The following is a 14,024-nucleotide window of genomic DNA, read 5'->3' as shown; positions in this document are numbered from 1 at the left end:
AAAAATCAACGGGATATAGATTTCTAGATCGAAGACGTTTCACCTCTCATGAGTTCAGAACTGATGACGCCTCTTGGATGAGAGGTGAAACGTCTTCGATCTAGAAATCTAAATTTCTAAGGTTTTTTCAGTTTACTATGTCCTGGATGACTGAGAATCTGCACAGACATATTAAATATATGTTTAGCTTAACTGCTGATCCCCAGCTACAGTCTACCTGTCCTGTGATTCATGTGGATTTTGGTTAGAGGACTTGGGACTTCATAAATAATATTCGAATAAGGCGTAAAATGTGTCATAGCAGAAAGTAGCTACTGATAAGACCGTGTGCAACTCAGTGGAAGAAGTTTTGGTCTCTGTGGCTTCCCGTTGTACGTCATTGTATGTTGACGTGTGGCTACAGACAGATGGCTTCTGACTTGCTAGCCAACTAGCTGATACTTCTTGATAGTGTAGAGTTAACGAACGCATTGACAGCTGACTGTTTTTGCAAACGCGTAAACGTATAATAATGGCGGCTGACTGGGAAGAAATTCGTCGGCTTGCCGCTGATTTCCAAAGAGCGCAGTTTACTGATGCAGTACAAAGGTAACAGCACCTAACGCTACAAGCAGCTGTTAGCAACAGAGTTAATGGTAGATAACGCCGAACTTTAGCGTTAGCTAGTCTGAAAGTAACGCAAACCCTTTAAGTTGTGAATTGTCTCCTTTCATCTAGCAACTGTCATTTGCAATAAGAATTAAAAACATGCATCGAACTTTAATAGCTGGTAGTGTAACACTCCGAATGACATACAATGTGTAAACCTTTCACTTTTCCACAGGCTGTCGGAGAGGAATTGCATTGAAATTATTGCAAAACTCATTCAGGAAAAAAAGCTGGATGTTGTGCACACACTTGATGGAAAGGAGTATATCACCTCAGCACAGATTAGCAGGGAGATCCGAGATGAGCTCTACGTCCATGGAGGTCAGTTGAACAGCGTAGGTTCCAGATATGGTTCTGTCATTTACTGAGTAGGCGAATAAAAGGGCTATTATTCCATCATATCGGCTAACATTCGCATACCTTATGTGAAATATAGTAAGTGTAGCGCCACCTTGTGTCTCTCATGTATTTTTACACTCGAATATACACTATATAGCCAAAGGTATTCACTCACCCATCCAAATCATTGAATTCAGGTGTTCCAACCACTTCCACGGTTACAGGTATATATAATCAAGCACCTAGTCATACAGACCACTTCTACAAACATTTGTGAAAGAATGGGTCGCTCTCAGGAGCTCAGTGAACTCCAGCATGGTACCATGATAGGATGCCACCTGTGCAATAAGTCCAGTTGTGAAATTTCCTCGCTACTAAATATTCCACAGTCAACTGTTAGTGGTATTATAACGAAGTGGAAGCGATTGAGAACGACAGCAACTCAGCCACGAAGCGGTAGGCCACGTAAAATCACAGAGCGGGGTTAGTAGATGCTGAGACGCATAGTGCACAGAGGTCACCAACTTTCTGCAGAGTCAATAGCTACAGACCTCCAAACATCATGTGGCCTTCAGATTAGCTCAAGAACAGTGCGTAGAGAGCTTCATGGAATGGGGTTCCATGGTCGAGCAGCTGCATCCAAGCCTTGCATCACCAAGTGCAATGCAAAGCATCGGATACAGTGGTGTAAAGCACGCTGCCACTGGACTCTAGAGAAGTGGAGACGTGTTCTCTGGAGTGACGAATCACGCTTCTCTGTCTGGCAATCCCATGGACGAGTCTGGGTTTGGCGGTTGCCAGGAGAACGGTACCTGTCTGACTGCATTGTGCCAAGTGTACAGTTTGGTGGAGGGGGATTATGATGTGGGGGTGTTTTCCAAGAGCTGGGCTTGGCCCCATAGTTCCAGTGAAAGGAACTCTTAATGCCTCAGCATGCCAAGACATTTTGGCCAATTTCATACTCCCAACTTTGTGGGAACAGTTTGGGGATGGCTCGTTCCTGTTCCAACATGACTGTGCACCAGTGCACAAAGCAAGGTCCATAAAGACATGGATGAGTGAGTTTGGAGTGGAAGAACTTGACTGGCCTGCACAAAGTCCTGACCTCAACCCAATAGGACACCTTTGGGATGAATTAGAGCGGAGACTGTGATCCAGGCCTTCTCGTCTAACATCAGTGTCTGACCTCACAAATGTGCTTCTGGAAGAAGGGTCAAAAATTCCCATTAACACACTCCTAAACCTTGTGGACAGCCTTCCCAGAAGAGTTGAAGCTGTTATAGCTGCAAAGGGTGGGCCAACATCATATCAAACCCTATGGATTAAGAATCTGTTGTTGCTCAAGTTCATGTGCATGTGAAGGCAGGCAAGCGAATACTTTTGGCAATATAGTGTATGTAATATGTGAGTCACAAGCGGGAGCTATATTAACTGTAACCTTACTCACTGTTACCCATCTCAGTAATACTGTATATAACAATTTGTTTTTCTGGAGCATGGTCAGGTGTGGTATATTTAGAACTGGACATGATAACAGTGAATAAATCCTATCATTTATTTCACAGGTCGAATCAACATTGTGGAGCTCCAGCAGGTGTGTATTCAAAAGTTGAAATATTGTTTTGCCACCTGTGTGTTGCCATATGTGCCAGTAGCAAGGTGAGAGTCGGAATTCATGTTATCATTAGTCCATTGTAGAAACATCTTATAAATGCTACTGTGATCTTCTTCCTTCCAGATCATCAATGTGGATTGGGTCCATGTTGAAAACAGAGCAAGTGACATTGCAAAGTCTGATAAAGGGGTTCAGCTTGTTCTGGGACAGCTTATTGATGAGTGAGTATTAGTGACACTTTTACCTCACTAGTGCAAGAGTCCATCTATCTGACCACAACAGAGGAATCCAGACTGACCAGATCTATTATGAGCACTGATATGGCAAAGTTGAATTTTCTTGGACAGAAATTAAACAAGAAATCAATAGTTGTATCCTTTAAAGAACATAGATAATCAAAGACCTATTCCCCAGCATCAAATATTTATTGGTGTTAGTCCATTCGAGTTGTCAGTTGTCATTAGTTAATATCAACAATGCTTCTTGATGAAGTCACCAAACCTCTGAACCTATGAGTGTTGTGTGTCAGCTGAGATGTTTCACATGACCAACATATGCGCACTGGGGATTTGAACAGAGTGTTTGGATTGTCTCAGATCAGGTTTGGAGTGTCTCAGATCTGATCTTTCACGAAGCTATGAACAAACCAAATCATATTTTCCCAAATCAGATTTCAGGCAGTTCAATATGGGCTTCTAGATCTGATTCGTATCCAATCTCTGACCATACTACTGCTGTCAGAATGGTCAAATCAGAATTCATGTTGTTGAATTTTTTTTCTTCTTGTATCACTCCTCTATGCACATGCTTATTGCCAATAACGATGAAGTGGCTCAGTGGAGAAGTGGATTTTGGAGGAAATTGTGCAATTTGACCATCTTAAAAATGATGTTATTGTTGTTATTCGCATGCAGCTCATCTTTCAGTTAAATCTGCACATGTGTGGCAGTTTAGAATATCAGCGGTGTTCAGATCAGAGGAGGATACATGTCACTTTACATGAATGTGAACCATCAGCACAAAAATATCAGATCTGACTAAAAGATCAGAATTGAGCATTAAGGCCTGTAATATGAACATAGCCCAAATGACCTTGAACTGATTGTAGAATCAATACAAATATTGGCAAAACTGCAGTAATAGGAGGGCAGTACATTATCAGGGTTTTTAATGTGCAACAATTTATGAATGGTCAAAATAGTGTAGCCTCATTTCTGCATGGGAGAAGAGGAATTCTTATGAGGGAGGGGTATGGTCAGGTCTGGAAGGAAATGAAGCAGCTCAATGTAACTGAAGTGAGAACTCTATGTTGTCTGCAGCACATACCTGGACCGTTTAGCTGAGGAGGTGAATGACAAACTGCAGCAGGCTGGTCTGATAACTGTTGCAGAACTGTGTAAAAGCTACGACCTCCCAGGAGATTTCTTAACTGAGGTGAGTCACACTACAACTAGTCTTTACCAGCATGTGTTTAACACAGAAGACATCTCATGGCACAATAGGCAGTAAATTGGGTCGTCTTTGTATTTAGATAATTGATTTCTCTTATCACATTAACTTTTTTCTGTATTTTGTTGCTGGCTGTCTCCACTGTTAAAAATATAGCACACATGCTTTCTAACATCCCTCAGGAGTTGTCAAAGCGTCTTGGGAAGCTTATCCAAGGGGAAATGGACCAGTACAATAGGGGAATCATATTTACTCCAGGTTTTGTTGCTCGACACAAAGCCAGAATACGAGGGCTTTTCAGTGCCATCACAAGGTAAACATCGCTATGATATTTCACACACTCAGGCAAAACCCACTCCTACAAACAAACTCTTGGCGCATATGAGGGACTTAAGGCAACTTGTCACAGTGACCAAGTTTCTTTTATGTAGAACTTAAATCACCACGCCCTCTTTACTTGTGTCACAGTTCAGCACTGTTTTAATGGCATATCGCTGGGAGCTGTATTAATACAACCCCAATTCCAAAAAAAAGTTGGGACACTGAAATTTGTAGAATAAAAACTGATTGAAATTATTTAGAAATCTTTCAAAACTCATATTGAATTGAAAATGGTAGAGGACCCTGATAGACTAGTGGTTAGGGTGCAGCGTTCTTGCTGATCTTGGGGAACAGCCCAACAGTATATATCATATCTTTGTACTGTTACCAGATGAATATGGGGTAAAAGAAGTTTTCAAAACAATTCATTCAATTTTTATGTATGTCCCACATTTGCACACAGACAGAACAGAACAGGTTGCCTTATGTCCCAGTTTGGGGATGCTGGTTCTGCTAATCAACACATCTAACAAATGTGCAATTAGTGAAGAGGTATTATTCACCAAGTGGAAGCAAGTGATACTAGACAGGTTTGTGCAGTTTAGAAGAGTTTGGTTAGTCTGACTTGGACACGCATAGGAGAGGAATGCAAAACCAGACCCACCGTCTGTACTAATTGTATTGTTTTGTCTTTGTCCTGTAGGCCAATACCTGTCAGCAGCATGATTGGAGCATTTGGATTTCAGGAACATCTTCTCTATTGTAAGGAGAGACTGAGCTGATGTTTGATTGGTATCGGTTTGACTGGTACAGTGTTTTAATCAGGTAGGTTTTGTTGTTCCCAGCTGTTTTGGAGGAGTTGGTGAATAATGGGCGCCTAAAAGGAAGCGTGGTAGGAGGGCGGCAGGACAAAGCTGTGTACATCCCGGATATATACTCCAAAACGCAGAATACATGGGTGGATTCTTTTCTCCAGCAGAATGGATATTTAGGTAGGTTCTTTATTTGTGCTGCATCCCGTTACCTTTTCTCCTCTTTGACCCTCCCCTTTCTGCTGTACATGCATGTGAAATGTCACCATATGAACATGAGCAGAAGAGGGAAGTGATGAGAAAATCACAAACTATAAAAATTATTAGAAATGTAAAGAAAACTCACACTGTTTGGGATCTCACAGTTCTGTTCCATCACTGCTGTATTTCTGCTGACAGTTTTATGAGTCCTGATAAGCTTTCTCATAAAACTTCAACAAGTCAAGTGTCAACTTAGCGACACTGATAACACTCACAGCTTGAGAAGACAACTCCAAGGGATAATGTCAGAGAGCATGTGGATGTTCTTTCGTGAGTATATTTAAATCTCTGATTTAATTTTCATTTGAACACAGTAGGCTTTAATGTCCCTGTTGGAAACTTGTCTTGGAATCAGCAGTTTCACAGACAGTAAATACAATATACAATTCACAGACATAACATAACATAAAATACAAAATGAAAAAAAAGCAGCCATTACACACGTACTGTACACACTGTGCATACAACACAAACCCTGGAACAGCTGCATCTTACATTCTCATTATTTTACTTTGTTTTTCTGTGTTTATGCTTTTGTTGCACATTGTTTCTAATGGTGCCGACTTTTGAGAGTGAAAACAACGTGAAAGGTGACACAAGGTTCACTTATCTTCTCTTTGGTAACACATCTAACAAAGCCGTCTCCACTGTACTCTAATGCTTTGTTTCATCTGTATCGCAGTGAATCAGACAGTGTAAATACAACAGCATACATTCAGTAAGGAAACAAGTCTTTCATATCACAAAGAGAATAAAGGAATTATATCCACCACTGACTGTAAACCACAATCTACAGATGTCAACCTTTGTGTCACTTATAAATCCGGCTGCGCAGTAGCAGCATGAAGTGCCTACAGACGTGTAGATGTAATTGATGTTACTCTTGCAGAGTTTGATGCATTGGTCAGACTGGGGATCCCTGACCCCCCCAGTTACATTAAGAAACGCTTCAAGTCCAACAAGCTGCTGTTCCTCAGAGCAGCCTGTGTGGGTCAGGCTCTGGTCGACCAGGTGGAGGCCTTGGTGGAGGAGGCTGTCAATTCTGCCACGTGGACTGACATACAGGTGTGCCTGTGTTAACTGACGTTAACTGTTATTGTCTTCATTATTATCTTATTTATGAAAAACATTGGTTGCTACCTTTCTTGCTCTCATTTTACCCGTGTGATTTAGCCCATTCTGCCCAGCTGCCTGTCTGTAGAGGACATCGGGATGTTGATCAGCCAGGCTATGAGGAACTCCAACGTCCAGTCTGCTGCCAGAGTGCTAGGAGGCACAGTCGTCATCAGTGAGAAGTTCATCAGCAACTGTCTGCTTTTATTTGATGAGGCCATGCAGCAGAAAGCTCAGAAGGTCTGTCACACAGAAGACTCTTTAAATGTACACAGCTAAGAACATATTTTGCTACTAGTCTATGTTTTTTTGTGATGTGGTTTTTAGGAAGTCAAGAACAATCCAGTGTTTCTGATAACTGAAGACGATCTGAAGCAAGCGTCCATGCTGACAGAGAGCTCAGCACCTTCGAAAAAGGAGAAGAGAGAAGCTGAACGCAGGAAAAAGGCCACAGGTTTGTAAAGCCTCCGTGCCACTCCTGAGACTGTACCTGAATGATATTTTTCTTGGATTATAGCTCATTTGTTAAATGTCTGTGTCTCAGAGGGCAGTGGCAGTGTGAAAGCAGGCGGAGGAAGCAACGCCAGGGAGATCCGGATTCGTAAAACCAAGAAGAAAGGCAGGAAAGACGAGGACAGTGATGAGGAAACCGGGCCTTCACAGCAAAGTATGCTGAGAGCCAGGAAGCTCTTTTATCTTCACAGGGACATGATGTCTCTATATGCACATTAAGCCTGTTCAGTGAGGCATTTTACTGTAACAAGAGTGTAATGGCTGGTTGGCTAGAAATCTCTTCCCTGGGTTATTAAGCTTTTTTTTAACATCATGGAAGACAGAAGTAACTGTAGTATCCCTGTGAGACTAATTAGCTTTCATGTTACTTTTACCAAGATCGGAGCAAACAGACTGAAGCCTCCTTTATGGCCCAGGAGGAGATCATAGTTATTTTAGAGGAGAGACTAAGCGACTACCCTGAAGAAGTCCTCTCAGAGCTGGCAGACCATTTAGTCAGGTAATACACAGGTTTCTGTCTAATGTTAGTTTTCTCTCTGAGAACTTCTCTAAAGAAGACTGAGATTAACAAGCCTGTTCGCTGACTGTTAATGTCTGCACAGGCCTCTGAATAAAGCCTATCAGGAGGTGCTGCGGACAGTTTTCATGTCCTCCACCAGCTCTCTGTCAGGGGCCAACAAGAAGAAGAGCATGAAGGATCTGCAGGAGGAGATCAGCAACCTGTACAACAACATCCGACTCTTTGAAAAAGGCACCAAGTTCTTCTCTGGTAATCCTCTTCTCACTACTAAATTGGAGATCACAAATCACCAATGATCAGCAGCTTAATATGAATATTCAGCCCTTACTTTTAAAAGTCAAGAAAACAGAGACCTGCTTTACTAACAGCATTTCAGTCCTGAGTTGATCAGTCACATTTCATATAGACAAACATTACTGATCCTACACAAGTGTCACTCAGTTTAGCCAGAACTCACACGTCATACACGTAATAATGGCCTTATCGGTGGAACTTGGAGAGCTTAGCTTTGATGTTTATTAAGGCTAAATCAATGCTATGGACTGCTATAAAGTACATGTACAGTCACCTGTTCACTTGTGACCTAAGATCCATACTTTGACAGCACCAGAGCAAACTGAAGACCTGAGATCTGAACCCGAAAGCTCCAGAAAAATAGTAAAGGGGATCTTACATTTTGTTGTTACTGTTGTAGTCATTTTTATATAAGCTACTCTACCTTAATTCTGTTGAGCTGCTAGAGGGTCTACTGAGACTCAAAACAAACTCACCCATCACATCCTGTCTCCTAACGGTGATGTAAATCACAGATACATGTTGTGACAAACCGTACAAATGCAGCCTCCATTCTGAAGTCAGTCCAGTACAACACTCTGTTTACTGATGAATGGGACACAAACCACTAACTACACAGAGCTCCAGTTACTCCCAAATTTAAAGCATATTAATTCAAAACAAAAACGCTTCTTATAACCATAGCTAGGTAGTAGGTAGGGCTAAATTACAGACTGCACTTTGACAGCACATGGTAGAGAAGCTGGAACAACAACAGAAGGGGAGTAGGAAGCAGTGTCATGGATGAACTATTGTAAAACGTATGCAACAAGTAGTACCGCTGACAAGTCATTTAATGTAACAGTAACAGTAACGTCACAGTGCAGTAATGGCATCTTGGTTGCAGGCTATGTCACCATGTGATATCAGTTTAGCTGTGGAGACAGTCACACTGTGAGAATTTGGCCTAAATTTTAGGCAGAATTTGATGCAGACTATTTCTAGAGCTTTGACAGTGTGATCTACGACCACCATATATTGCTCAGACAGCCAAGAGCAAACAGCCCAGGGTTCACAAGGTTTAACGTACTGGACATGCTCCTGCAGATGAAACCCAGGTCCACATTGCCAAGCACGTCCTGAAGACTGTGTGCACGGATGTCACCAACATCCTGGTTAACTTCCTGGCCACTGATCTGATGATGTCTGTGGAGAACCCGAGCTCCATCACTGCTGAGGTCAGAAAACTCTCCTGGTGTTTCTTTTGCTTTATGCCCTCTCTGCGTTTCAAATGAAGAAGCCGTAATCTACTGTATTTCAGGGAGACCTCACCAGCCAGAGAGCCTGAGCTCAGATTTAAATCATGTTCATTAGGACTGTGTCATTGGAGATGCACTGTGGGATGTGTTAGTTTAAACTTGTTCATCTTAACTGTTTCTGATGTGTTATCTCAGGTCAGAGTAAAGATTCTAAGCAAACTGTCTGAGGAGACCAGAGGGCCTCTCCTGAAGCTGCACAACTGCCTAAATGGCAAAGTATGTTTCCTGTCAGCTCCATCTTCAGCTGGTGGCTTTAGTATGAAGGATAACATCTAAATACAGTGTTCATCTTGTGTTCATCACAGACCATTGAAGACTTTCTGACCAAAATAGAGGACTGTGCTGAAGTGTGTGGATTCATACTGAAGAAGGGAGACAAGAAAAAGGAGAGGTAGTGAAAATGTTGGTTTGTCAATTTGCTGGTTGACTTTATTTCTTCAGCACTGATTTCTGCATGCATGTGTGTGTTGTCTGCAGACAGGCCCTGTTCCTGCACCGCCAGGCTCTCAGTGAGCAGCTGAAGGAGACAGAGGACCCAGCTCTGGTCCTCCACCTCACCAGCGTGCTGCTATTTCAGGCCTGCACCCACTGCATGCTGCATGCTCCAGGTCGCTGCGTGCCTCAAATCATCGGCACGCTCACAGGCCGGATTAGTATGGTATGCCTTCCGCTCACTGGCCTCTCTGGGAGTGAGAGCTCTACCTGTAATATCAGTGTGAGGTTGTAGCATACTGGTTTTAATGGGTACATTTTTTTAAAAAGCACTAGCAAAACTGACATTATGATCAAAGCATTAATGAGAACCAAAGATGACATTTTATTTTGTCATTTTTCAAGTCAACTTGATTGAAGTAACAGGAAAACAAACTCCTTTATCTTTAACAACAGAACCGATATGTCTGGTTACTTTAACAGGGTTGATCTGTTAATTACAATTGATTAAGTGGTATTGATCAACTGCACTCAACCCTCAAATAATAAATGGTTATAATGCGCTAAAAAACTAGAGGATGTAATACATACAGTCATGGCCAAAAAATATTCGCACCTCCACATTTCTGTCAGATAATGCACCACCTTTCTCACAAAATCATTGCAATCACAAATTCTTTGTTATTCTCATGTTTATTTCTTTTGTTTGATTTTGGAGCAACACCCTTTGCATAAAATACCTGTAACCATCAGTGAGTTTCTTCCACCTCTCTACTGGAACTCTGGACCACTCTTCTTTTGCCAACTGCTCCAGTCTCAGATTGGAAGGGTTCCTTCTCCCAGCTGCTGCTCTGAGATCTCTCCACAGGAGCTCTATCTGGACTCATTGCTGGCCACTTCAGAACTCTCCAGCTCACTGTCTGAAACCATTTCTGGTGCTGTTTGAAGTCTGCTTTGGGTCATTGTCCTGCTGTAAGACCCAACTTTCTGATGCTGGCCCTACATTGAGCCCCAGAATTTGTTGGTAGTCTTCAAATTTCATAATGCCATACACACAGCCAAGACATCCAGGGCCTGAAGCAGCAGAGCAACCCCAAGCAAAGCAACCCCAACACATCAGTGAACCTCCACTGTGTTTACCTGTAGGGACCATGTTCATTTTCTTTGAAGGCCTCATTGTTTTCTGAAAACAGTAGAATGATGTGCTCGACCAAAAGGATCTATTTTAGTCTCATCTGTCCACAGGACATTCTTCCAGAGGGATTGTGGCTTCCTCGGGTAAGTTTTAGCAAACGCCACTCTGGTTTTTTTTATGTTCCTGTGTCAGCAGTGGGGTCTGGGTCTCCTACCAAAGCGTCCCTTGTCATTCAGATGGTGACAGTGTGAGCTGACACTTGAATTTGAATTTGTTTGGAAGATGATCAAGGTTCTTTATCCACCATTTGAACAATCCTTCCTTGCGGTCTGTCATCTATTTTTCTCTTTCGTCCTCATCCAGGGAGATTAGCTACAGCACTATGGGCTGTAAACGTCTAGACAGTGTTGCCCACAGTGGACACAGGAACAGCCAGATCTCTGGAGATGGACTTGGAGCCTTGAGACTGTCCAGGCTTTTCCACTAGTGTGGTTCTCACATTCTCAGTCAATTCTTTGCTCTTCTTTCTTTTCTCCATGCTCAGTGTGGTCCACATGACAAAGGCTGAGGCGACTTTTCTCCATTTTAACTCGTTTCAAGTGAGATTTCTATGTTGCCAGCACCTGTTGATTGCTACAGTTGAGTTTCATTACAAATTAAAGGAGCATCACATCAAAACAGCTATTTCTGATGATTTTGAAAAAGGTGTCAATAATTCTGTCCAGTCCATTTTTGGAGTTTTGTGTAGAATGGATCAGATTGAGCTTTTTCTCTGCTTTTTGTGTTGTTCAAATGCAAACAAAAGACATCTTATATCTTAAAGACATGTTATCTGACAGACATGCAGGGATGCCAGTATTTTCAGCCATGACTGTATGTATTGAAGGAGTCAGTGGTTACTGTGATGATTCCTACTGTCTGTACTGTAACACAACACCACTGTGTCCTTGGGCCTTCTAGTGAGGATCTCTAACCGAGATGTCTAATGTACTTTTATTAACAGCATCTTTTCTCAATAGCAAACCTTTATAGTATGCTGTTACACATCCCTCTGCTGTACCTTAGCAAGACAGCACTTTCTGTGGAAACTCAGAATTGTATTCATACTGAATTTATAAAAGAGCTGTAACAGACTGAAGCTTTATAGTGGCTTTGGCTAAACTGGCCATTTCTGATCTAGTCAGGTGTGTAATTCCATAAAAACCTACAATAGTAAATCTTTATTGCAGTCTTAATAGATTTGTTTATTTGTGCTTCAGCGTGGTCTAAACATTTCAGCACTTGGTGGCAACAAGCTGCTGTATCTTCAGTGTTTACATCCAGTTTTCAGACGCAGCAGCTATCTGTAATCTCCATCTGCTGCAGTGTTAGTGTAACAGTGTTTGTTTGCCGAGTTGAACTGCTGAAATGTTTGCATGCGCCCATGTGTTATTGCAGGAGCAGCAGCAGCTGCTGTCTGCCTACCAGAGCTTGGTGGTGAAGCAGCTGGTGAGCCAGAGTCAGGGCAGAAAGCAGGAGGAGGCCGTGGGTGAGGCCAGCAAGGCAGAGGAGCAAGAGGAGGAGGCCAGTAGAGACCGTGCACAGCTGATGGCTCTGACAGATCAGGTGAAGGAGCTGGTGCTGACCCAGAGGAAGATGTCCGTCACAGAGGACTGATAATTTCAAAGATTGGAGAACTGATCTATGAGGAATCTTTATATTACATGTTCAGATAACACAGATCAGCCAATACTACTGTGTGTTGTGATTTTTCTGTTGACATAATTCTAAATTATTAAAGGAAATTCTGTGGGATGTCTCCCTGTAAACCCAATTAACATGAAACTCCTCAATGAAGATTTTCTACATTCAGTAAAAGTTGATGTGGTCCCATGTCCCCTTTCAGTTCTTTAGTGTGAGACCTTATGTCCCATGACTGTTCACTGTTTCTACAGAAATGTGGAAAGATGACAAAATGTTCTATAAATATATATATATATATATTGCATTTGAACTAGGTGATGTCAAAGGTGATTACAATCATGATTTGGCACAAAAGTAGCATCCAGGAAAGACCGAGCCCTTTAGGAGCAAAGATGGGCCAAGGACCACCATTTTGCCAGCATATGTGTGAGAAAATGATTGAAATGTTTAAAAACAATGTTCCTCCAAGAAAGATAGGAAGGGATTTGGATATGTCACATCAATAAAAGATTCAAGGAACCTGAAGGGATTTCAGTGTGTAAAGGGCATAAGCCTAAGCTTTATTACTGTCCTCTCTGATCCCTCAGATGGCACTGCATCAAGAATCTTCTATAAGCAACGTGGGCTTAGGTTTACTCTGGCACACCTGTGTCAGGCACTACAATATGTAATTACATCTATATATGCTGCTTAAAACTGTACTGTGCCAAAAGGAAGCCCTATGTCAACGGTGTCCAGAAGTGCAGTCAACTGCTCTGGGCTCGGAGGCATCTAGGGTGGACCATCACACAGCAGAAACGTGTACTGTGGTCAGATTAATCAGTATTTCAGGTCTTTTTTTTGGAAGGAATAGACACCATGTGCTCCAGACAAAAGACGAAAATGATCATCCAGCCAACGGGTCCAAAAGCCAGGGTCTGTCATGGTCTGGGATTGTATCAGTGCCCTTGGCAAAGGTAACTTACACTTCTGTGATGGCTCCATTAATGCTGAACAATATATAGAGATGTTGGAGCAACATATGGTGCCTTCAAGACGACATCTTTTCCAGGGATGCACATGGATATTTCAACAAGACAGTGCAAGTGTGGTTCTCACATTCTCAGTCAATTCTTTGCTCTTCTTTCTTTTCTCCATGCTCAGTGTGGTCCACATGACAAAGGCTGAGGCGACTTTTCTCCATTTTAACTCGTTTCAAGTGAGATTTCTATGTTGCCAGCACCTGTTGATTGCTACAGTTGAGTTTCATTACAAATTAAAGGAGCATCACATCAAAACAGCTATTTCTGATGATTTTGAAAAAGGTGTCAATAATTCTGTCCAGTCCATTTTTGGAGTTTTGTGTAGAATGGATCAGATTGAGCTTTTTCTCTGCTTTTTGTGTTGTTCAAATGCAAACAAAAGACATCTTATATCTTAAAGACATGTTATCTGACAGACATGCAGGGATGCCAGTATTTTCAGCCATGACTGTATGTATTGAAGGAGTCAGTGGTTACTGTGATGATTCCTACTGTCTGTACTGTAACACAACACCACTGTGTCCTTGGGCCTTCTAGTGAGGATCTCTAACCGAGATGTCTAATGTACT

General features: G+C 42.1%; 1 protein-coding gene across 1 annotated transcript; it reads left to right on the top strand.

The window, feature by feature from the left end:
* The first annotated feature begins 332 nt into the window (after positions 1-332).
* Positions 333-12,720, top strand: ufl1 (UFM1-specific ligase 1). The gene is made up of 19 exons (XM_020612924.1): positions 333-588; positions 824-969; positions 2,553-2,581; positions 2,726-2,823; positions 3,922-4,036; positions 4,234-4,364; positions 5,076-5,134; positions 5,218-5,364; positions 6,335-6,510; positions 6,619-6,798; positions 6,886-7,012; positions 7,103-7,225; positions 7,450-7,570; positions 7,674-7,840; positions 8,972-9,102; positions 9,319-9,399; positions 9,489-9,574; positions 9,661-9,841; positions 12,188-12,720. The coding sequence occupies exons 1-19, from the start codon at positions 512-514 to the stop codon at positions 12,404-12,406; spliced, it is 2,394 nt and encodes a 797-aa protein (XP_020468580.1). The 5' UTR covers positions 333-511; the 3' UTR covers positions 12,407-12,720.
* Positions 12,721-14,024: the final 1,304 nt, after the last annotated feature.

This window comes from Monopterus albus, unplaced genomic scaffold, assembly GCF_001952655.1.
Source record: "Monopterus albus unplaced genomic scaffold, M_albus_1.0 scaffold128.1, whole genome shotgun sequence".
Classification (NCBI taxonomy): Eukaryota; Metazoa; Chordata; class Actinopteri; order Synbranchiformes; family Synbranchidae; genus Monopterus; species Monopterus albus.
The sequence above is the reverse complement of the archived record's forward strand: the minus strand, read 5'-3'. Positions and strand labels throughout refer to the sequence as shown.

Excerpts from the sequence above, each read along its gene's own strand:
- ufl1 (XM_020612924.1), top strand. The coding sequence starts at position 512 with ATGGCGGCTGACTGGGAAGAAATTCGTCGGCTTGCCGCTGATTTCCAA. Across the intron at positions 970-2,552 it reads TGAGCTCTACGTCCATGGAG|GTCGAATCAACATTGTGGAG; the intron begins GTCAGTTGAACA and ends TTTATTTCACAG. Across the intron at positions 9,575-9,660 it reads GGAGACAAGAAAAAGGAGAG|ACAGGCCCTGTTCCTGCACC; the intron begins GTAGTGAAAATG and ends TGTTGTCTGCAG.